Below are 22,415 nucleotides of genomic sequence, written 5' to 3'. Positions count from 1 at the left end.
TATAGAAGGGCCTTGCATACTCACTCACTCAGTAACTTATTTAGACCATAATTTAGGCCACAGAGTCAGGATGTACTGGCATTCCTTCTGGTCCGCTATACAGTCAATCAAGCAGGCTGTTGCTATAAATGTATCATGCACTGCTGTAAGGAAATGGCTGTCTGTCTGAGCAATCAGCCACAGATTCCTGTTGTTGCTCTCGGTTACTGAGCTGCTAACAAACATGGCCAGGAAGGTCAGTGACTCGACATGGCTACATAAACACTGGAGAGTCCGGGTCATCCCTCTCAACTATTTGATTGACGTTTTTGAGCGGTGCACACGGCTCCAATGCCTGGCTTCGTGTGTATCTATGTGTCTATGTCTGTTTTAACCATGGTTCACATGACGCTCGTACTTCACGAGCGTCATGACGAAACTTCAGCCTGTTTTTTGGGACTGCTACAGTTACATAAACGTTCAGTTTCAAATATAAAGTGCTCACCCCGGGGCCACGGATGTTAGACATTTCCTGGATCGGCTATTAACACCCTTGCATTACGCGTTGTTTAATAAAAAGCATTTTTATCCGAGCTGTTATTTTCGCTAGGGATGCAATGGGATTCTTGGCCGAAACCGAATATAGGACACAGTTGGCCGAATACCGAATATCCAAATATTTTTTCCTATCATTGCTGTCATGGCCGTACCTTAAAGCTACCTGATCGGTTGGGAGGTGTGTTGCATTCTGATACACTGGATGTGTTCGATATAAGCTACACAGACCGCACTGCCAATACAAACTAATAGGTGAGTGTGCTGTGAGTTTTCCGAACGCACCCTGTTTGAGAACAACACGGAATGCACAGGTGCAATAGATTCGACCAGCTAAATTCTAACATCCGTTGCACTTGGGTGAGCACTTTATATTTGAAATCTGAACGTTTATTTACACGTTTGCTCTGTAAATGTATAGCGGTCCCAAAAACCAGGCTGAAGTTGCTGCATGAATGTTTTAGCTACTTTTATGATCCTGAGTGGTATACTTTGAAGCGAATGACACACCCTCAGCCTGCATTTACGCCTGGTTAACAGCTTTCCTCCACTCAAATGTAATGCTGGTTTAATGAGAGGGCAACAGCCATGCCAGTATGGTTTGGTAAGGGAATGGTTATGTGGCATAAGGCATTAGGGGGAGGGATGGAGGGTGTTAGAGATATTGGCACAGTGAGGGAACGAGGAAGGTAGAGAGAAGGAAACTTCAGACACTGCTGGGTGGCATGTAGTGGTTGTTTCTTGTCAGCCACAATGACTTCACACTGTCCCTGACTGTGTGTACCTATAATGTTTGCATTTCTACCTTCAGGTTGTATTTACCTGTGAAAAGAGCCACGTCTTGGTGCTGATGTTGTGTTGTGTTGTACTCGCAGGGGGCCCACGTCTGGCTTAGACACAAAGAGCAGCTCCAGCCCTCCACAGTCAGCTCCTGTGACGATGCAACTCTGGTCCTCACTACTGACTATGGGAAGGTAAGAACAACACTTAACTTTAATATATTATATAGCTTTTAAATGGTAGCGTTTGTGTGTTTAATGCAAGCTCTACACAGTCTGTCAAAGCATCATCTGCCAGGATCTACTATCCACTATCCCAAGTCACTTAGCTTTAAATAGTTTGAAGACTTCGAAGCAGATAGCAGATAGCTTGTTCCCACAACATTATTCAGATCTCTCGTAAAGCCAAGGAGTACTATGTAAAGCCAAAACTGTTTAGTCTTTTTTGTGTGCTGCTTTAGAATGTCAAGCCAGTACATTTCCACTTTCTGGTTTTGACTGAAAGCCAAGGACCTTCCCTGTATCTATTAGCCTATTAGTGATATAAGGCTTGACTCCACGCTACAACTAAACGAAGATATCCAATAGCGTGTAGCAGTAAAACAACTTGAAAGACCCACAGGGCATTGTTTATGAGAGGCTATTGTGAGCGCACATGCGTTCCATCTCAGAGCATCTGTGACGGAATCAACACCTTTTGTAATAATAGAAGAACCTTTTGTAATAATAGAAGAATGGCAGGAATGGGCTCTACTATGTGACGAGTCAGTGGCCTATGCTTATCTGTTTGGCCTTTGTGTCTGAAGGAAATCCTGCAAGGGGTGAAAGAGAGCAGTGGAGAACGATGGCAAGACAGGAGGGAGAATGGGGCCAGAGAGTGAAATAATGGGGTGTTGAAAGGTTAAAAAATAGACTCTGATTTGAATGTCTGGGGTCAAATGGCATGGATGGAAAATGTGCCTTCCGTTTTAGGCTCATTTGTAGAGGAAGGCCTTTGTACTGTACAAGTACAAATTAATAGGACATATAATACGACCCTCTGGTTCCTCCTCGTGGGCGTTGAAGACCCATCTATCCAAAGGATGGGCCTTTGTTCAGAGCCCCCAACAAACTGTCTAGTCTAGAGGACCACAACCTACAGCATCATAACACATCAAGCCAAGCCTGTCCCACAGCTGTTATCCTAACGTCAGGCCCAAGGCCCAATGTTATTTCTGGACCTCTTTACTATTGATCTATATATGGGCGACATATGGGCTCAAGTGGCATAGTGGCTGAGATGCACAAGGAACAAACATCTCAGCATTATCTTTCATGGCCCTGAATTCTTGTCTGTCATGGATAACCTTACAGTCAGCTGATCACTGATCCACACTTGGGGAAAGGGACAGATTTACAGTATATCAGTATATGCCGGCAAGGAAAAACATTTTTACTCTCTTCTCTGTTTTCAATGTATGTTCTTGACATGTCTTGCTGTGTTGCTGAAATCTCAAAGGCTGTTTTGTTCTGTATTTCTGGATTAAGCTATCATGCTGTAGCCTGCTGAGATAACGGTTTCCACAGCAACTAAATGTGATGGTGATATATGGTCAAATACATCACCACCCATGATGTAATGGCACCACACACACATGATGGCTCGCAACTAGTTTATTTCACTTGAGAATGTAGAATCTGCTAATATACTGTACATTATGTCCTGTAAGGGCGTTGAATGTGTTCTTAATCCATTGAAACAATTGCTGCGGCGTGTTAGTCGAGGGGCAGTGGCAGAGACCTGCACATGACCTCACCGTCCTCACCCTCTGATTCCTTAACATTTTGCCATATTTGTATTTGTTATGATTAGGTTTGGATTATCACTGGGACCATATCATGCTTTAGCTCAGCTGTTCGCTCTCATGTTCTTCACATACAGTTCAGAATGGGTTGAGCCTTGTGGTCATTTCCTCTGTCTGACAGTCCTAAGACTCTCTGCAGCCAGAATGTCAGGAATGTTAGCCTGAAAAACCACATCTACCTACAGTAGAGCATCACTCACTGACCTCATGTGATTCCCTTCTCTTGATCTGTATTCTTGTACTTAGTTGTATGTGCTATTACTTCTGTTCAAAATCTCACCTTACATACGCTTTGTTTTGTGTAGCATGTGTACTGTAAGGACTAATGGACTAATGTCAAAGATAGTATGTTTGCATATGCCTCTTTGTATGCAGGTGTCTGAGTTTAACTTTAAGTATGTGTGTGTGCGGGGTACAGGCTTTAGTTTAGACATACTATTTGTCCGCCTGTCATTAGACCAACAACCTACCTTAAACCCTAACCTAACCAAGCACGGGAGCAGCGCATGTTCAACTGTTGTTTCCACATGTCGGTCGTCTAATCTGCGTGTGCATCCCATATGTGCACCTATCTGTGTCAGATTGTGATTCACTTCTGTACCCTCTGTCAGTCAGAATGTCAGAATTAATTAATAAATGTACCCTGGCAGCAAGGTCCCCCTGATCTCAACCTGCCATTTGTTTCAGTGCTTTCACTAAAGTACCATACTTTCCATTGTCCACTGTGTCAGGAGGTTAATTCTGTCATTTTAACTGGCTGAACTGACTCCTGTCACATTAACCATCACAATTCCTCACAGTTTGTTCCCACGATAGCCAGGGCTTAAAATGTACCACTGTCCAATAGTGATTTTGTAATGTGGGCCCACTCTGCCTAAATAGCTCACGTTGAAATGTAAAGCAGATGAGTGGAAATAGCAGCACTCCAAAATATAATAATGTTACCCATCCAAAGTCACACCCGTGTGAAGTGGGCACTAAAATATTAAAGTCTACTCATGTTGATTAGGTGATGAGGTGTAAAACAAACAAACACAAACATTAAACGCCATTAACAATAAAGAGACAATATGACGTAAATGACACATTATGAAGTACATTTTCCTATCATTGTCAATGGCGTTTACAAAACAAACATTGAACTAAAGACAAAAATAGGATTTGCACATCAGCCTGCTAACACATTTCAGCATAGATAGAGTCTTCATGAGAGCATCAGATGAACTCTGATAAAGGCTCTATGCCAAAACACCTGTTGTGCATTCAACTACCGGTAATCGATCAGCAATCCCCACACACTCACAGCGCTGCTGTCCAGACAGAACACAACATCTGCTCTTTCCTGTAACAGGTTCTCTGTAGTGAATTCCATTTCCAGCTAATATCACAGCATGGAAAGCAGCACTGATGGATTCTGTAAACTGTGTGATCTATCCTTGGCTGTAGCCTGTCCTACTATTGAGCTTTTCACTTGGGAGTGTATGTTTGTTTGTGTGAGTGTTTGCCTTTTCATGTGTACAGAATGGCACCAGCTGGAGTGACTGTGAATTTGTCTCCATGGGGTGAACATGGCAAGGCATTAAGTGGCATGTCATGTTGGTGAGGGTGATGTCATTTGGATCATAACACACTATGTCAAATCAATTATGTAATAGGATGGCATTACCGTATTGTTCTGCAAGATGTTGGTACCCCGTTTCTGCATAAAGCATGAATAATTTGGTACAAACATTAAGAATGGCATTGCTAGCTTGTTTAACTACTCAGATACAAAGAGAAAATTTGCCAAATACGTTTTTTTTCTAATAATTGATGACGAAGAAGAAGGATCCCAAATCATTTTATCATAATATAACAGACCATCTCGTACAATTAAGACCCTGAGGAAACCCTGTGATGTGGGTCCAAGGAATCCGTTCTTGTGTGCAATTAGGAGTCCCCAATCATGATGATGATATCTGATGATGATGTATTGACCCACATGACGTCAGAGGGGGCGGAATAATACATCTTCAAACTTTTTGGGGTTACTCTATAAATAGTAAAGTCGGCAATTACTATAGTCTGTTGCATGGCAACCACACTAATGGGTCAAATACAGCAGACCTGTCATGTGCCGTGTTTATACGCATCCATTGGGCATGGAGTTAAAACACCACTGCAGAGGCCAGCTGTGTCTCCGGTTTGGCCAGGCACTAAGATAATAAGCCTGTGTTCATAGGTGGGATTATGTGTTATGTCCGACTGGGGAAAGATGGCGTGAACCTGCCCATATGTTACACTTTACCAGTGAAAAGGAGCAGCTGCTGACCTCTATGTGGTTGTCCACTGTGTATCCAGTAACAGTGGAGGTCGGCTGGTAAAATTCACAAAAACAAAATGCATTGAATAAAGATATGTTCCCACTGATAGATTAAACTATTGATAGACCATATTCCATGTCTGCTGTATGTTTGCTGAAATTGTCCATACCATTTAGTCACACAGCACTGGAGGCTGAAAATAAGCCACTGATACACACTCAGCCTTTTCTGGATTATTGGTCAATTGGGCCTTTATGTATTATAATGTGAGCCCATCTGTGTGAGCAGTGCACATTCATGAGGGTGTTTGCCCAAAACCCAAAGTCACAAAAGTGCTATTGTGCTATTTGTGTCTGAGTGTGTGTGGTGAATGCATAATATCTCACAAGGAGTAGGGCATTCTGTAGTAGCGGTGAGCTGTCAGTGAATGTTTTCAATAATGTGCACTTTTGCATGGCATCCGGCCATCCGCCAGTGATGTTTTTGCGTTGTCTCTCTTTTAGCCTCTCTCCTTTGAACAATATATGCACCATTAATAAGCCTGCAACCTCCTAATCCACCCACATCCCCTGGGCCAGGGTGTGACCCTACTGCAGCAGATGGATCCACTGGCTGTGCGTGCGTGCGTGCGTGTGTGTCTGTGCGTGCATGCGTGCATCTGTGCGTGCGTATTTGTGTGTGCGACTGTGCGTGCCTGTGTATTTGTGCGTGCGTGCATGTGTGTGTGGGTGTGCGTGCATGTGTCAGAGTCTCTTGTTGTTCTTTAGTCCGTTGATGGCCTTGCGTACCTCTGAGAAGCTGGGGGGGGAGTCCAATGTAACTACAGGGGGCAGGCATGGGAGGTCGGAGAGTATGTCCATTTGTATAGGGTTTGAGGTGTTCAGCAGGGTCTTGAAATGCTCAGCCCATCTGTCCAGGATCTGATGTTTGTCCTTGTAGAGGGTGGCGCCATCTGTTGACCTGACCGGGGTGATGTTCTTTCTCTGTGGGCCATAGATGGACTTGATGGAATCATAGAAAGCATGTGAGTTGTTAGTGTCTGCGTGATGTTGTATTTCGCTGGCCTTCTTGGTCCACCAGTCGTTTTCCATGGCTCTGAGGGTGTGCTGGGTTTCACTTCTGAGGCGGATGAGGTGAGCCTTCAAGACAGAAGATTGGGGGTTAGATAGATGAGCTGCAAGGGCCTTGTGTTTTGCTTGAAGGAGAGCGTGGATTCCCGGTGCACTGTTGTCGAACCAGTCTTGATGTCTCCTTCGGGTGTACCCAATAGCCTCAACAGCCGCTTGGTGGAGGGCTGAGCGTAGGGTGCTCCAGGTAGAGTTGACGTCCAGATCTGCTGGAGTTTCAGGACTCTTGGACAGCTGGTCTGCTATCTTTTTCCTGAGCTGATTGACAGAGTGCTTGGACTTCAGTGCATCACAGTTGAGCCTCCGGGAGGGTGGTGTCTTCCTCTGTTGAGGACGAATTTAAAGAACTAAAGAACAACAAGAGCCCAGGCCTTGACGAGATCCCTGGAGAAATCCTGAAGTACGGTGGATACCTTTTGCTCCGCAGAATGCATCAGCTGATCACCACCATCTGGTCAGCAGAAGTCATCCCGCAAGATTGGAAGGATGCCAACATCATAACGATCTACAAGCGAAAAGGTGACAAAGCAGACTGCGGCAATAGCAGAGGCATCTCCCTCCTATCCGCGGCTGGGAAGGTGCTAGCACGGATAATGCTACACCGTTTAGCAACTCATGTAACCGAGAATATCCTGCCCGAATCCCAGTGCGGCTTTAGACGAGACCGTAGTACGGCGGACATGATATTTGTTGCCAGACAGGTGCAGGAGAAGTGCAGAGAACACTGCAAAGACCTGTACCTGGCATTCATAGATCTGTCCAAAGCCTTCGACACCGTCAATCGGGACCTACTGTGGGAAATACTGGGGAAGTTAGGTGTACCAGCAAAATTCTGCAACCTCCTGCGGCAGCTACATAACGGTATGAAGGCATGTGTGAGCAACGGCGGCCAACAATCCCCATTTTTCAGTGTGGATGTGGGGGTCAAGCAAGGGTGTGTCCTAGCCCCCACCATATTTAACGTATTCATCTCAACTGTCACCCTCCTGTCCCATAAACACCTGGACCCCACGGATGGGATACATATACAATACAGGCTGGATGGTAACCTCTTTAACATCCGTCGCCTTCAAGCCACTACCAAAGTCACCACCCAGCACATCTTGGAATTACAGTACGCCGATGACTGTGCTCTACTTGCTCACACACCGGAATCCCTTCAGCGTGCACTAAATGTGGTCGCCTCCATATACAGTGCCATTGGTCTCCAGATAAACATTAAAAAAACACAAATACTCGTGCAGCATTTCACCCCCCAGCCAAACACGCCTATCTTCACCCTCGACGGGCACCCATTAGCCATCGTCCCTCACTTCACCTACCTCGGTAGCACTCTGTCACCATCCTGCACCATAGACGATGACGTCCAGGCACGCATCAGCCTGGCCTCCACTGCCTTTGGTAGGCTAAGGTCCAGGGTTTTTCAGAACAGGGACCTCACCATCTCCACTAAAGCAGCTGTGTACAAGGCAGTCTGCCTCTCCACACTGCTCTACAGCTCTGAGACCTGGACACCCTACCAGAGGCACATAAACTGTCTAGAGGCTTTCCACATATTCTGCCTTCAAAGGATCCTGGGTCTGACCTGGGCCGACAGGGTGCCATACACCGAAATTTATGACCGGACCAACACACCCAGCATTACAGCTCTCCTTGGCCAAAAACATCTTAGATGGGTCGGGCATGTGATCCGTATGCCTGCCCATCGCCTACCTCGACAGATCCTCTATGGCCAGCTTCAAGCCGGTCAAAGGGCTGCCGGAGGTCCAAAAAAGCGGTACAAGGACCACATCAAAACCCTCCTGAAAAAATGTGACATCAGACCACCAGCGCTGGAGTCCCTGGCTGTTGATCGTCACACCTGGAGCTTTACCTGCCACCAGGGAATCGCTCACCTTCAGGAGCAGCTCACAGAGAGGAGAGCACAGCGGCGTGCACAGCGGCACCAGCGTGCTAGGGGTCCACCGACCACCGCTGCTGCCTTCCCCTGCCCCTCCTGTGACAAAATTTGCGGATCACGCATCGGTCTGAGCAGCCATCAGGCTATGCACAGACGACAGACACAACAATAATTATCCCCTTGAACTTTATTTGGAGCAACGTCATCATCGACATCGATGGACTGCCATAAGCAAGTAAGCATGTGTCAGAGTATGAGAGAGAAAGACACAGATAGGCAGTGATAAACAAACTGCATCTGTGTGTCAATGTCTTTTTGTATGTGTGTGTGTGTGTGTGTGTGTGTGTGTGTGTGTGTGTGTTTGTGTGCATGCCTGATTTCAAAGCCATTAATTATTCATCTGTAGAGTGATGGTCCAATGTGTTGTTGAGCCCACTCAAACATGAATCAGGGAGCACAGGCCTGGGGGTTTAGCGGTCCAGGCACCTAGGCTGGTAATCCAGCATGACAGTGTGTCGCGGGTTCGGGACCCGATCCCGACGAACTTTGCTGTGTGTCTCCCCCCCTGCAGATTTGCAGACTTCCGTCGTGTCCCTGATATAGTTTAGGAGGCAGCCAATCATGACTAGGTCGCTACTACGCGATTGGCTGGCGGCGTTTAGGCGGCTCCCATTGGTTTAGGTGGCATGGGGCCGACTCCCATTGATGACTAGGTCGCTAAAAACGGGCCTGTTGTATGTCAGGTTTCAGGAAGGAATCTATAAAGCCTCGGAGCATTTGAGGGTTCAGAGTTTCCTTCAGACTTCCTTCCTTCAGTGTTAACTCATTTACCTCAGAGAATGTTTTCATTCTGGATAAAACCATAAAATGGTCTATGATCTAAACTCATATCATGGAATAAATGGATGATCAAATGTAGTAGTTTTGACGATATAGGGCCGTCGCCTTGTCCCCCGCCCTCCCTCCTCTTACTGGTGCGAAACGGGGTAGTAAAAATGGGGAGGCGTCACAGACTGTTATTGATGGATATGAGAGGTATGGTAAAAGCAGATAGGATACAAAAGGATAGTGACATTGACATGAGATGCCCAATCTTTGTTTTAGGGATAACCGATATTTACCCATGTCCAATATCTGCATAAAACAAGTTCATATTTTTTCCTAAAGAAAAGGCAAATAAACACTGAATTTAAAATAAAATGTTCCAACTTCTTGACCCCTTAGAAAGCTTCTCCAGACAACTCTGCTGAGTAAATGAAGGCATTCATCATTCAAACATAATTATTTATTATAAAATAAAATATCGGCAAAACAACATTGGCCAATACTGATATGATGGCTGATTTATTGTCCATCCCTATGTGTGATACATTTACACGGTGTACTGTACACTCGTCCAGTGTCAACACCAGTTATCATTTGGAGATGATTGATTGACTCAGTTAATCATTTTATCTATCAATCAACATCATGTTACAAGCTGGATCATATTGTCCTGAGTCACAAGTGCACCACACATTTATTAGTGTTATGATGATCAAGTTGAATCCCTTGTGAAATGGAGAAGGGAATAAAAAAAGCATCAAACTCTTCCTGAGGTTCCGCTACACTACAGGAAACAAACCAACCTAATGTGATGAAAACGCCCCTTGAGTGTTGAAATAATCACCTTGATTGTGATTCATTAACATTAACTATTTAATAATGAGTCCATGTTCATAGCGAATACATGGTTTATCACTCTGGTTGGGCTGGGAACTCTGCCTTTAACACTAGAAAGAGTATGATATCGGCACAGAGCCAGACCTTTGTCCCTTTTTTATTCATTGTAATTGGTCGTTGGTTCCACACGGGACAGGTGCAGGCTACTGTGTAGCACACATACTCTCATAGACATAGTGATAAATGTTCTGTTTTGTTCTAATTGTTATAGTGGAACAGAATGCTAATACACTGTCTAGTAATCGAATAATTAGTTTATTTTAAGTTAACTGAATAGAAAAATTCATAGAATGAATTAATATGATTCAGCTTAAACATCTTTAACTTCTGTTTCAAGATCCTGTAAGTGATATTGTTGTGTGTTGTGTGAAACCTCTTTTGAAGTTGGGAACTCCAGCTCCGTTTCCTATGTGCATGTCTAAAGATTTAGGCATGAACAAATCCCAAAGGATTATTCCATGAAATCAGAAGAGAAAATTATTCCGAGAAGCTCAAAACAAAGGCAATATGTGCAATATGTGCACACGCACGCACCGCACACACACACACACACACACACACACACACACACACACACACACACACACACACACACACACACACATTAAATATGAACACACATTAAATATGAATGTCAAGTGTCTCTCCCTTGAGACTTGAGAGGTTTGAGAGGACACACATAGGTTTATTTCTCTGTTAGCAGTGGTGTCTTCCATGCACAAGTGATGGTGTTTTCATTTGTTTTCTCCATGTTGAAACTACGTACCGACTGTAATTAGCAATGAAATCTGGTAACTTAAGCCCACCACACACCGGCTGCGTCCACCGCGCGGCGCCGCGCGGCGGACACGGTCGCCTCCATTATTTTCAATGAACCTAACGCACACCGGCTCCGTCCGCCGCGTCGCGCCGCGTCGCCTGGCGCGCCGATAGAACACAGTTCTATTTTCCAGGCGGCGCCACGCGGCAACGCATCGCGCCACGGACGGTCGCAGACGGTGTGTGATGGGCTTTAGCTATTTATTATTTTATTTCAGAACGCCTTTCGAGCCACCATAATACAACTTTGAACTGATGCCTGGAGAATGTGAAAAATATAATACTCATGTCTAATACCAGAATTCCTGATGAAGCGTCATTATTAAAAGGACACCTTTTTACACAAATTTACTGTGCATGAGAATGAGATGTAAACTTATACAATGTTTTCTCTCTTCCATAGACTCTCATAGAGTTACAGACGCAAACATGCATGCATAAAATGCATAAAACATGCAAAATGTGTCACAGACTGTAACGACTGTAACGACACTAGAAAATTGTTATCCAGTGTCTATGAGACACTATTTTGTGCAATTGTGTCCAATTTTGTTGCACTATTGTCCTCATTGTAGGTATTAACACTTTATTAACTCTTTATGGTGAAACTATAGGAAATACACAAATCACTTAGTGGGGTTCAAAAGTGACATCAGAAAAAGAGAAGGTAACCCGCACACTCATCTGCTCCAAAAGTTTATTATTGACGACGTTTCGAGCCAAGGCTCTTCATCTGGTCAAAACTTGGACAGTGGCCTGGGCCATGGCTCAGTGGTCCAGGCACCTTGGCTGGTAATCCAGTCTGGCAGTGTGCCGCGGGTTCAACTCCCAATCCCAACGGCCTTTACTGCATGTCTTCCCCCCATCTCTCAGCCTACTGTCTGTCCCTCCATAAAAAATATAAAATAAAGGCGAAAGCTACAAAAAAGCATTTAAAAAAAACGTATTGACGTCGTCAATAATAAGCTTTTGGAGCAGATGCGTGTGCGGGTTCCCTTCTCTTTTTCTGATTTAACTCTTTATGGTAACATTGTTTAGTATAATAACAATATCATAATAAATATTATTATAATGACCTAAAAAAACCACTGCCTTTATGGGTGTCTCTTGTCAGAATAACACTAGAACTTAAATGTTGACGCTTGGATTAATAATGGACACCATTCCATTAGACCAAAGCTCACGTGTCAGTGATGACCTCATTAATTAACTGCATTGTTTTTGAATGGAAAAGGTTAATACATTTAAGTATCTGCTGAAAATGAACAGGCTGTTGGATTTATGCGTCAGTTAGGCCCTGTGCTGTGAATAGAGGCCAATTTTCTAGAGTGCAGAGGGTGGGGTTATGGCCAAAGGTTTAGGGACAGCTAGTGTGAGAGGGTGGCTGTAAATCTGCTTGCATCTGTTGGGGTGATGACATCACTGTGTGTGTACTGTTTTTCACCCCAAAGGATCCCAGCCCTCCACCACCCTTGTTATGAGAGAAACATGTAGTAAATTACTCAACATGGAGTGCATTAATATTGTGTTGTTATCTCTCATAAGGCTTGGAAAAAACTGACATGCACATACCGGTAGTTGCCACTTGCCAGATAGATATAATTAAGTAAGAGTACAAATACGACCTGGTCAGACTCCACTACAAGTAAAAGTAGTTCAGTAAAAAATGTTAAGAATGTGGCATGTAATGTGTTTGGGTGTTGCTGGGCCAAACTCACTTTTTTAGTCCATTGTGAGAGGAAGTAAGAACTTCATGTCCTAAATTGACTAACACATTCATAACAACACTGTTCTTTTTTTTAAAGATTAGTTTTTGGCTTTTCTGCCTTTATTGATAGTTTCAAGTGGAGACTGACAGGAAAGAGGGAGAGAGAGAAGGGGAGAGACATGCAGCAAAGATCATGATGAACGGGACTCGAACACGCGACGGCCAGAGCCTATATATTACATGTGCCTGGACCACTAGGCCATGGGGCGCCCCAACAACACTGTTCTACCGTCTTTGAAGTTCATACACTTATTTATGTATTTATTTATTTAGCCGGGACCAAGCTAGACAAGACCATGCTGCAACTAAACTTAACTAAACTATTGCCCTCACTTTCATTTAGTTCTTCTCTTACTTAGGTATCACAGGGGTGCAGTAGCAGTTATGCGCTGACTCTAGGCTTGGGCGATATTGATTTTTTGATATCGGTATTGATAACGTGAATAATATCGCGATTATCGGTATTATCGATTATCAGCCTTTTTAATTTGGCTGGAACCCGAAATTCTGCCAAAACAGCAGTATTTCCAGATATTTATTTACGAACCAACTTGCTAGGACTAGGACCGGCGCCATGTTTTGTTTGCTTTCCTGGGCCGAAGCGGTCCGACAATGCTGCTGTCGCCATAATTCAGCGTCAGTGCCAGTCAATGCATGAACACTAAGTTATTTGGCAAATTATATTTTAATAATGTTTAAAATTAAATACTTGTAAATTCATCACAGACACACACATACAGTAATGTAGATGCTTATTTAATAGAAAATCCATATTTACATGACGGTAAAATTACGATATTCGGTATTATCGGTATTCGATATTATTTATATACTCCACGATATTACCGATATTGATTTCAAATATCGCGATAAACGGTAATATCGATATATTGCCCAAGCCTAGCTGACTCATCCCGTTTGTGAAATCCAAGGCCTCCTTCCCAGGGGGGGACAGAATTTGCCGGAACACCAGGCAGTAATACATCAGCACACCACAACCCCCCCAGTCCATTGTCCATCGATATTGATCTAGACACTGTTTCCCATCAAGTGCCTAACGCTGCTGATGCAATCTCTGTCTCCTCAACCTCCATTGCTTTTATCTCGTCCCTGTTTTCACCCATTGCTGGTTTTGATTGCCATTAAGTCATTATGTTTGTTTGCTTATGGGTCACTAATGGATCTGGAAGGCTGTCTTCTTGTCTCAATGCTCACAGTACTGCCTGCCACTGTAGGAACATTGTTAAATCCCTTCCTCCATTTCTGCTTACCTCACTTGCTTTTCAGCTTCCCCATATAGTCCATCCATTTCAAGTCAATTCTCTCAAAAGTGGGACGCTCAATAGCTCTTGGCAAGCTAGCAAATATCAAGACAAGGACGTCACATCTCTGCTCATCATCTTTCCATCATTGGTGTATTTTCTTGTTTAGAGAGCAAGCAAGTGAAACAAAGCATGGAGAACGAGTCTAGGCAAACAAGTGACAGGCATAGACAAGCACATGAGGGTTTCAAGGTGCCACTTTTTCAGTCGAAGCAAAGGCCTGTCGTTTATTTTTTTATCTGCCTGTCATCTGTGCATGACTTTAGTTAATCTCATGATAAGAGAGAGATGTTGTGATAGCTGCCTGATTCAGTTGTGTGTAAACCTGTCAATGCCCTAGTTCTGACTAGTACAGTCTGCTCCCCGGTTATAAGCTGCGGTACCTCTCTGCTGTCAAATAAACCTGTCAGCTATGGACAAATTTGCTGAATATAGACTCCAGGCAGGTAAAGGTTTGTGCTCTGTCATAGTCCTGCAGTTATAATGCTGCACTTTGAAATAAAACAACATTATTTCACTCCAACACCATGTGCATATAGTTCTAATATCTGTCTACCTCTCCCTCTGTTATATCACTGTGAAAACGTAAGTCTCATAATGGATTCGTTTGTGTTGTTTTCCTCAGACCGTCTACCTCCAGAGGGCAGAGGTTAGCAGAGAGATGGTGTGGCCCATGCACTCCACCAGTGTCCTTGGAGTAGAGGACATGTCCACACTGGCAGAGCTGCACGAAGCTGCCATCATGCACAATCTGTACCTGCGCTACCAGAAAGACAACATCTATGTAAGGCATCTTTATTTGTGACGCATGGACCCATTCTTGTGTTCATGCTTAAGCACCTTGTAGGATTGATGTCTGTGTTTTCGCCTGACAAAGATCTAAGATACCACCTGGGAGCTATCTATCACACTGTCTGGCACCTGAAATGCAAAAGAAAAAAGAATCGCACAAATACACACATGCAGACACACGATGCACTGACGCACACACACACACACACACACACACACACACATACACACACACACACACACACACACACACACACACACACACACACACACACACACACACACACACACAACCCTCTTGCCTGCTAATTTAATCTCTGAGGGTTTGGCAGGTCTTTCTAAATGACATTACAGACCGTTGTCATTGTAAGTGGAATGATGACCTACAAACACACTTCGGTGAGGCCCCTTTTCTCCAAAGTCCTTTACCCGAGTAGGACCGATGGGTTTGGTTCTTAAAATAATACCAACCTCAATGTAAACTAGGTCATTTGTGGCAGTATAACTATATTATCTTATGAGTGTTACTGACCCCTGGTAGTATGTAAGGACGTGAAACTGGGATAATCTTTTGAATGTTAAAGTCAATTGGTGGAATACATACAGTAGTTCAGCATTTGCATCAGTTCTGGAGGTCTGGAGTCTTGTAACAGCTGTAAAGATTATTACCGGTGCGCTCCCCCCCCCCCCCCCCCCGTCAACTGGCATCTTACACACTGTCTTTCACCTAAAATAATATCTGTCTTTGTCTTTTACCAGTAGTGCATTATGTATCTCTCTCTATCCCTCTCCTTTTCCCCATCTCTCATGTTCCTTTTTGTTCTTTCCCTCCCTTGTATATCATCTGTTTATTGTATTCTCATGTTCTCTCATGTTCTCTTTTCTCCTCTCTAATACATCCACTTGTCCTGTTTCATTTTTGTACCCCAGACCAATATAGGTTCTATCCTGGCAGCGGTGAACCCTTATAAGCAAATAACAGGCTTGTACGATGGGGCTGCAGTTGAACTGTACAGCAAACACCACCTGGGGGAGCTGCCTCCACACATCTTTGCTGTGGCCAACGAGTGTTACCGTTGCTTGTGGAAGAGACATGACAGCCAATGTGTTCTCATCAGGTGGGCATCAGGTTGGCTATGATGGAGAGAGGCCAAATAATAATTATAATAAAACAATGACTCAAAGGTTGCTGCTCCATTCCCTGTTCACAGACTCTCTATACTCTCGTATAGAGACTAGAGAGTATGATGATGTCACGCATTCCCGCTATTCCAGATGTATACTGGTGACTGGAGCGTGGTAATTAGCATACTCAAATGAACCACAGCGAAAATGTTCATAAAATAAGCTAATCAGAAATAAGCTTGAGTGATGTGTTTGGTTAGCTATGATAAATTTTTCTATTAGGAAGATAGCAACATTTTCAAGAATCAGGTGAAATTCATTTTGAACATAAAGCTGACCTCTCTCTCTCACTCTCTCTCTATCTCTGTCTCTCTACTCCTTTGTCTTCTCTCTCTCTTTCCTTACTTGCTTTGTTCCTCTCCTGGTGCTGTGTGCGTCTCTAGTGGAGAAAGTGGTGCAGGGAAGACGGAGAGCACCAAGCTACTGTTGAAGTTCCTGTCTGTGATGAGTCAGAAGTCAGTGGGCTCTCCTCCGTCAGAGAGGACCACCAGGGTGGAGCAGGCTATCATTCAGAGCAGGTACCCTTACAGAACCTTTTATGCCCCATCCACCAACCCCAGTATACTGTACGTATCAAACCCATCGGGTTAACTGTTATTTCTTCCATTTGTGACTCTGAGAATGTACAAATGTAGCCAAATTCCCTTGCGGGGGAACTTGGTAAAATGACACAGAGGATTTTACTGTGTATACTGTACAATGCATGATTCCCACTATGATCTATACTAATGTTTGCCTCTAGTCCTATCATGGAAGCTTTTGGGAACGCCAAGACGGTGTACAACAACAACTCCAGTCGTTTTGGGAAGTTCATTCAACTGCACTTCTCCCAGAATGGAAACATCCAGGGCGGGTGCATCATTGACTGTATCCTTCAAACCCAATTCTTCAACCACTTAAACCCTATACTTAGTTGACGGGAGTCCCCTAGGCCTAGGGCTCTATACTAGTCCCCTCCTGTTTTTCTCCTTGCTTCCCCTGCCCCCCCCCTCCCTCCCCTCTCTTCTACTTTTTCTCTTCCTGAAAACAACAAAAAGGATGGAGCTTGCCTATAAAAACAAAGTTCATAAAGTTCATTATGCCTGGCTGTGACTTGAATATATAGTTCTTTCTGATTCTGACATGTAAAAAGTATTTACTGTATAATTGTCTCTGATTTCCTTGACTCTCAACCTCTAGATTTACTCGAAAAGGTTTGTGTTCAATCTCTGGGATCCACTTCACTCAACATCAAGCTTCTTCTCTGTTCAGTTCATCAGTAGATAGTCATTCATACAATGTAGATTCCAGTCATAAATATGAAAGATATTGTCTGCTTCTCTCTCTGTTCTAGAACCGTGTGGTTAGACAGAATCCTGGAGAGAGGAACTACCACATCTTCTATGCAATGTTGGCAGGGGCAGACCGAGACCACAGAGGTGGGTTATCTTATTATGTATTATATTATATTATTATTTTCTTCATATCACAATGTTGGATTTCTTCCCCCTAGTCGGTGGAATAATTTAATTGGATGTATTAGACGTACAATGCGTATCCCTTTCTCTGTGTTGCAGACATGTACTTGTTGTCTGAGGGCCCAGAGTCCTATCACTACCTGAGCCAGTCAGGCTGTGTGAAGGACAGTAGCCTGGACGACAAACAGCTGTTTGACAGCGTCATGGTAAAGGAAGGAACAATGTTGATGTTTAATCGTTTATGCATGGAAATGCTGGTCCTGTTACACATGCTCTAATCTACCACCAGAGGGCATTATAAACCCATACAAGATCATCCTATCAAATAGAATTGAGTCATGCAACTCGAGCCTTGTGGATTTTTTCTTTCCTTTTCTTTTTTTTATGGCTGTTTTGTGGTTTTTAAGCATATTTTATGGCTGTTTTGTGTTTTTTTTAATGATATTCTATAATGAGGTGTAGTTATAGTAAATACCAAGGAAGTTCAATCTATGTCTTGTTCTGAGCAGACTGACTGACTTGTATGTTGTATGATTATTACACATTCTCAATGATAACACATGTCCATGTATGAAATATATATTAAACTCACTTGTCATGTCATTGTTGCTGCAGGAAGCCCTCAAAGTGATGGAGTTCTCTGAGGAGGAGATCAGAGATGTTTTCAAGCTGCTGTCTGCTGTTCTCCAGATGGGGAACATTGAATTCATGACCGCAGGAGGAGCGCAAATCACTTCCAAAGGAGGTAGTAGAGAGAAACCAACCAATGTAATCACGTCCAACAGATTAATTAGAATATTAAACACTGCCGTGTCAGAGAGTTCCAATGATGCATTCATTTCCATCACTGTATGGATTACAAAAAAACGTGAATGGGCAAAAAAGGTTAAATGGCCTATTCAGATAACAACATGATGATTGAATATTTAGTAACTCAGACCTTTCCTCATCTCTAGAGCCTTAATGCAGAACAAAATGTTATACTTTTTGGATGCAAGATGAGATGGCATTGCCTGTCCATATTGAACCTATGTCTTTTGAAGCAAAAAATAAGATGCAGATCCTGTACAACATCCCAAGTGCTAGCATTGAGTTTGAGAAATGCTGTGGTAGCAGACAGTAAGAGAGCACTAAACAGGCTGTAACATGAGATTGAGGCTCCTTTGTTAGCTTAGTCTGACCTCTTTTCCAAGGAATCTGTGTACTACAGTAACTGCAGTACATTACAGAACAGCCACCAGACTTGAGTTTCCTCTACTCTGAGGCTGCACAGGATATGTGCACAGCACAATCCCTGGTGTTACTTTAACTGTAGAAACGATGGAGTCCATTTTTACGCTCTCAGAGTTAACATAACAGTCAGGATTTTCAGCAGTTCTGTGTGTCATGAGTAGAGACCATATTGACCAGAAAAGAAAGAAAACTGTGTTCTGCTCACAAATAAAGGCAACATCTCTTTTTTGTGGGTGCTCGTGTGTGTGTGTGTGTGTGTGTGTGTGTGTGTGTGTGTGTGTGTGTGTGTGTGCGTGTGCGTGTGCGTGTGCGTGTGCGTGTGCGTGCGCGTGTGTTACAGTGGTCAGTAATGTCAGTGAGTTACTGGGCCTGGATTCCTTCCAGCTGTCCGAGGTGTTGACGCAACGCTCCATGATCCTCAGAGGAGAGGAGATTTGCTCACCGCTCACTGTGGAGCAGGTAACCGTACATCCATTTCATACTGTTCTCTATGGGAATGGACACGACACAGGTTTTTCCTCACTTTTATGGAGAACGGTTCTGATAGGTTCCGTCACAAACTCATCAGCAGTAAGTCCTTTTGCAAACATGTGTACTGTTGACAACAGGTCAGTAGAAGAACAGGCTGTTCATAGCCTACAACCTGTGTAAAAGAAAATCTAAACAATTAAGTTTTGTACAATTTTAGGTCTAATTTGGCCACCTCAGCTGGATTTTTGTACTGACTCCACAAATACGGGGATATCTGAGACTGATAAGAGATTTCAGATGGCACAGTCAAATCTGCTGATGGAAGCACTGTCCCTCCACTGTTTATGTTCTCGGAGTGGTGTCTTCGTGTTATGAAGTCTGAAGCACTGGGGATGCTTTGGAATTTTGCACTGTCTTCCCAGTCCACGGTTCAAAGACACAAAATGTCTGTTTGTCCCCCGCACCACCCCCACCCCCACCCCCTCCTTACCACTCCTCCTGCTGTCCTGGTGACACACACAGCCTCTCTGCAGCACTCTCTCCCACATGTCTCCAGATCCCTTGCGTGACTCCCAGTCATTTCCTGCTTTTTGTCTGCCAGATTCCTGGCACAACAAAGCTATGGTGATAATGATCGCAGTCAAAAGCACAATAGAGGCAAAGACTGGGGTGAAGTGACAATGCTCTCCTCTGGGGGCAGTGTAGCAGACAACAAGAACCACACTTAAAGGGACACTTCACCCTTTTTGCAAAACAATATATGTTAATGACGTTTAGAAGATTTAGAACACTTTCCTGGGGGTCTTTATGCGTGTGATATGTGGTTTTAGATATTTTAGATTTTAGCAGTGAGCCCAGTGTCTCTGATGTCATTGACACTGGGCTCACTTCCTTCCTAGACTACAATCCTGCTACCCTAATAGACAGGGGTACATGAGCACCTGGCCGTTCATTCGTGCTCTATCTCCGACCAAGCCACACTTCCACCACACATCTCTCTATGCAAAATAAAACCTGCACACTCCCACAAAAGACATAGACTACATTGCATTCGCCAAAAATGTCTTCTTTACTGTTTAAATATTACTTTTCTGAAACACGCTATTCTTGCTCAACCGCAACAGCCTACGTCAGAATCGTCATGTTGGCGTCTACTACGCCAACTACGTTCACTTAATGGGGCCAGTCCTTCACAGTGACACACGCGTTACATCAACCACGCGACCGGGATGGTTTCTACCCCTCAATGTCGTGCCTACTCTACACTGCCATCCCAAGTCCCCTCCCCCTTTCACTGCTCCTGTGTGTGACCTGTGAACTACTCTCTGACTGCACTGTGGCTTGATTTATATGTGCGAGGTGGAAATGTAATGCACATAAATTAATTATAGGTCCAGCAAGCAAATCATGATTGTCTGTTTGTGCTCAATAGGTCACCATCACATTCCGATTTTAGGTGTTGTGTTTGTATGACATTTATTTTGGCCAGTAGTTTCATATCTATCCTTTTCCCTTTCACCAACACAGACCATGCTAACGGTGTTAGCGCGTTAGCATCACACAGCTTACAGCGTCAGTGTTGCATGAATACTTTCAACCATGACAATGCCGACTACTTTTGCTACACACACTTCCCAAGGATTATGGAGATGTCTTTATTTATTTTTTAAGGTTGAGAAATGAAATAATTATGGTCGTTTCTAATCTCAGCATTTCACAAGAGAAAGACGTGGATGCCTTTCGCTGCTGTTGCCATGTCTCATAGAAACAAGTAAATAGGTCTATAAAAATAATCCCAAAACAAGCGCATATAACAGGGGTCTGTAACCTATTTTAAATGAAGTGCCATGTTTTCATTTTCTAGATAGTCAGTCAGCCACAAGCTCACATCACAACAATAATCCATGTAATAATCACAATAACAATACTAATAATAATAATCATAATAATAATAATAATAACAATAAACTTCTTTGTAAACTCACTCATTTACAAACAAGCTCACATCAGAACAATAATGCATGTAATAATAATAACAATAATAATAATAATCATTATAAGAAAAACAACAATAACAACACTAACAACAGTACAGTACAGTACAGTAAAGACGTACAGTAAAGTACAGTACAGAGGACAACATTACAGTACAGTGCAATACTAAGGAGTGCAGTACAGTATTATAATAATTTATAACCCATCCGTTACTACATGTGCAGGGCACACTACTGAGTTTAGACTTTTTATGCAGGGCCTGGGAAATAAGGCAGAATCTTTTGTTTGTGTAAAAAAAAAAGGGAATATCAACAAAACATATCTGTTTATTGTACACAATGCAATATTGATTGCAATGATATGGTGTGTCCTGTAAGCCCATGTGGGCTGGGCGCCTTTGGTGCATGACACAAAAATAAAGAAATCTATCTATCTATCTATTCAGGCCCATCCTGCTACCCTAATAGACAGGGGTACATAAGCACATGGCCGTTTATCCAACAGCTTTCTCCGACCAAACCACACTTTTACCAGACATCTCTATATGCTAAATAAATTCGCCACACTCCCAGAAAACATATAGACTACATTGCATTCGCCAAAAATGTCTTATTTACTGTTTAAATATTACTTTTCTCAAACACGCTATTCTTGCTCAACCTCTACAGCCTACGTCAGAATCGTCATGTTGGCGTCTACTACGCCAACTACGTTCACTTAATGGGGCCAGTCCTTCACAGTGACACACGCGTTAGATCAACCACGCGACCGGGATGGTTTCTACCCCTCAATGTCGTATTTGCTGCGCCCTTCTAATGCTGCGCCACGCCTACTCTATACTGCTCCATAGACAGCGACTCGAAGTCGAACAGCAGCAGCAGCTCGCCTCCGTCACAATTTAAAGCCCACAGCACTGCACAGCCCCACACCCAAATGAATCGAATTAATGAATAAGGCGCTTATATCGCTTTTGCTCAGTGGATGGGACATTTACATTAAAAGCTATCGGATGGACGCGTGGACAACGGCATGGTTGTGTGCACTCGGAGGGAAAGGTTCCATATAGCTTCCATGCTAGCTGCTTCAGACACAGGGGAGGGGAGTGAGATGGCCCGCCTCACGGGACTCCAGTGCGAAATAGCGCTTATGCAACAATTACCCTAA

The 22,415-nt window shown here is 43.6% G+C and overlaps 1 protein-coding gene across 4 annotated transcripts in view; it reads left to right on the top strand.

Annotated features, from left to right (window-relative positions):
* myo10l3 (myosin X, like 3) overlaps nt 1–22,415 on the top strand; it is an 81,222-nt gene that overhangs the window by 14,799 nt on the left and 44,008 nt on the right. For all 4 annotated transcript variants that reach the window (XM_080786392.1, XM_080786390.1, XM_080786391.1 and 1 more), the window contains exons 2-11: nt 1,410–1,508; nt 14,744–14,902; nt 15,841–16,028; nt 16,479–16,613; nt 16,838–16,962; nt 17,275–17,288; nt 17,429–17,513; nt 17,652–17,758; nt 18,168–18,297; nt 19,126–19,244. In XM_080786392.1, coding sequence (XP_080642518.1) covers nt 1,410–1,508; nt 14,744–14,902; nt 15,841–16,028; nt 16,479–16,613; nt 16,838–16,962; nt 17,275–17,288; nt 17,429–17,513; nt 17,652–17,758; nt 18,168–18,297; nt 19,126–19,244 — 1,161 coding nt within the window. The remainder of the gene's footprint in view (nt 1–1,409; nt 1,509–14,743; nt 14,903–15,840; nt 16,029–16,478; nt 16,614–16,837; nt 16,963–17,274; nt 17,289–17,428; nt 17,514–17,651; nt 17,759–18,167; nt 18,298–19,125; nt 19,245–22,415) is intronic.

This window comes from Protomyctophum bolini (assembly GCF_963924005.1).
Source record: "Protomyctophum bolini genome assembly, chromosome: 16".
NCBI classification, from domain to species: Eukaryota; Metazoa; Chordata; class Actinopteri; order Myctophiformes; family Myctophidae; genus Protomyctophum; species Protomyctophum bolini.
The sequence above is the reverse complement of the archived record's forward strand: the minus strand, read 5'-3'. Positions and strand labels throughout refer to the sequence as shown.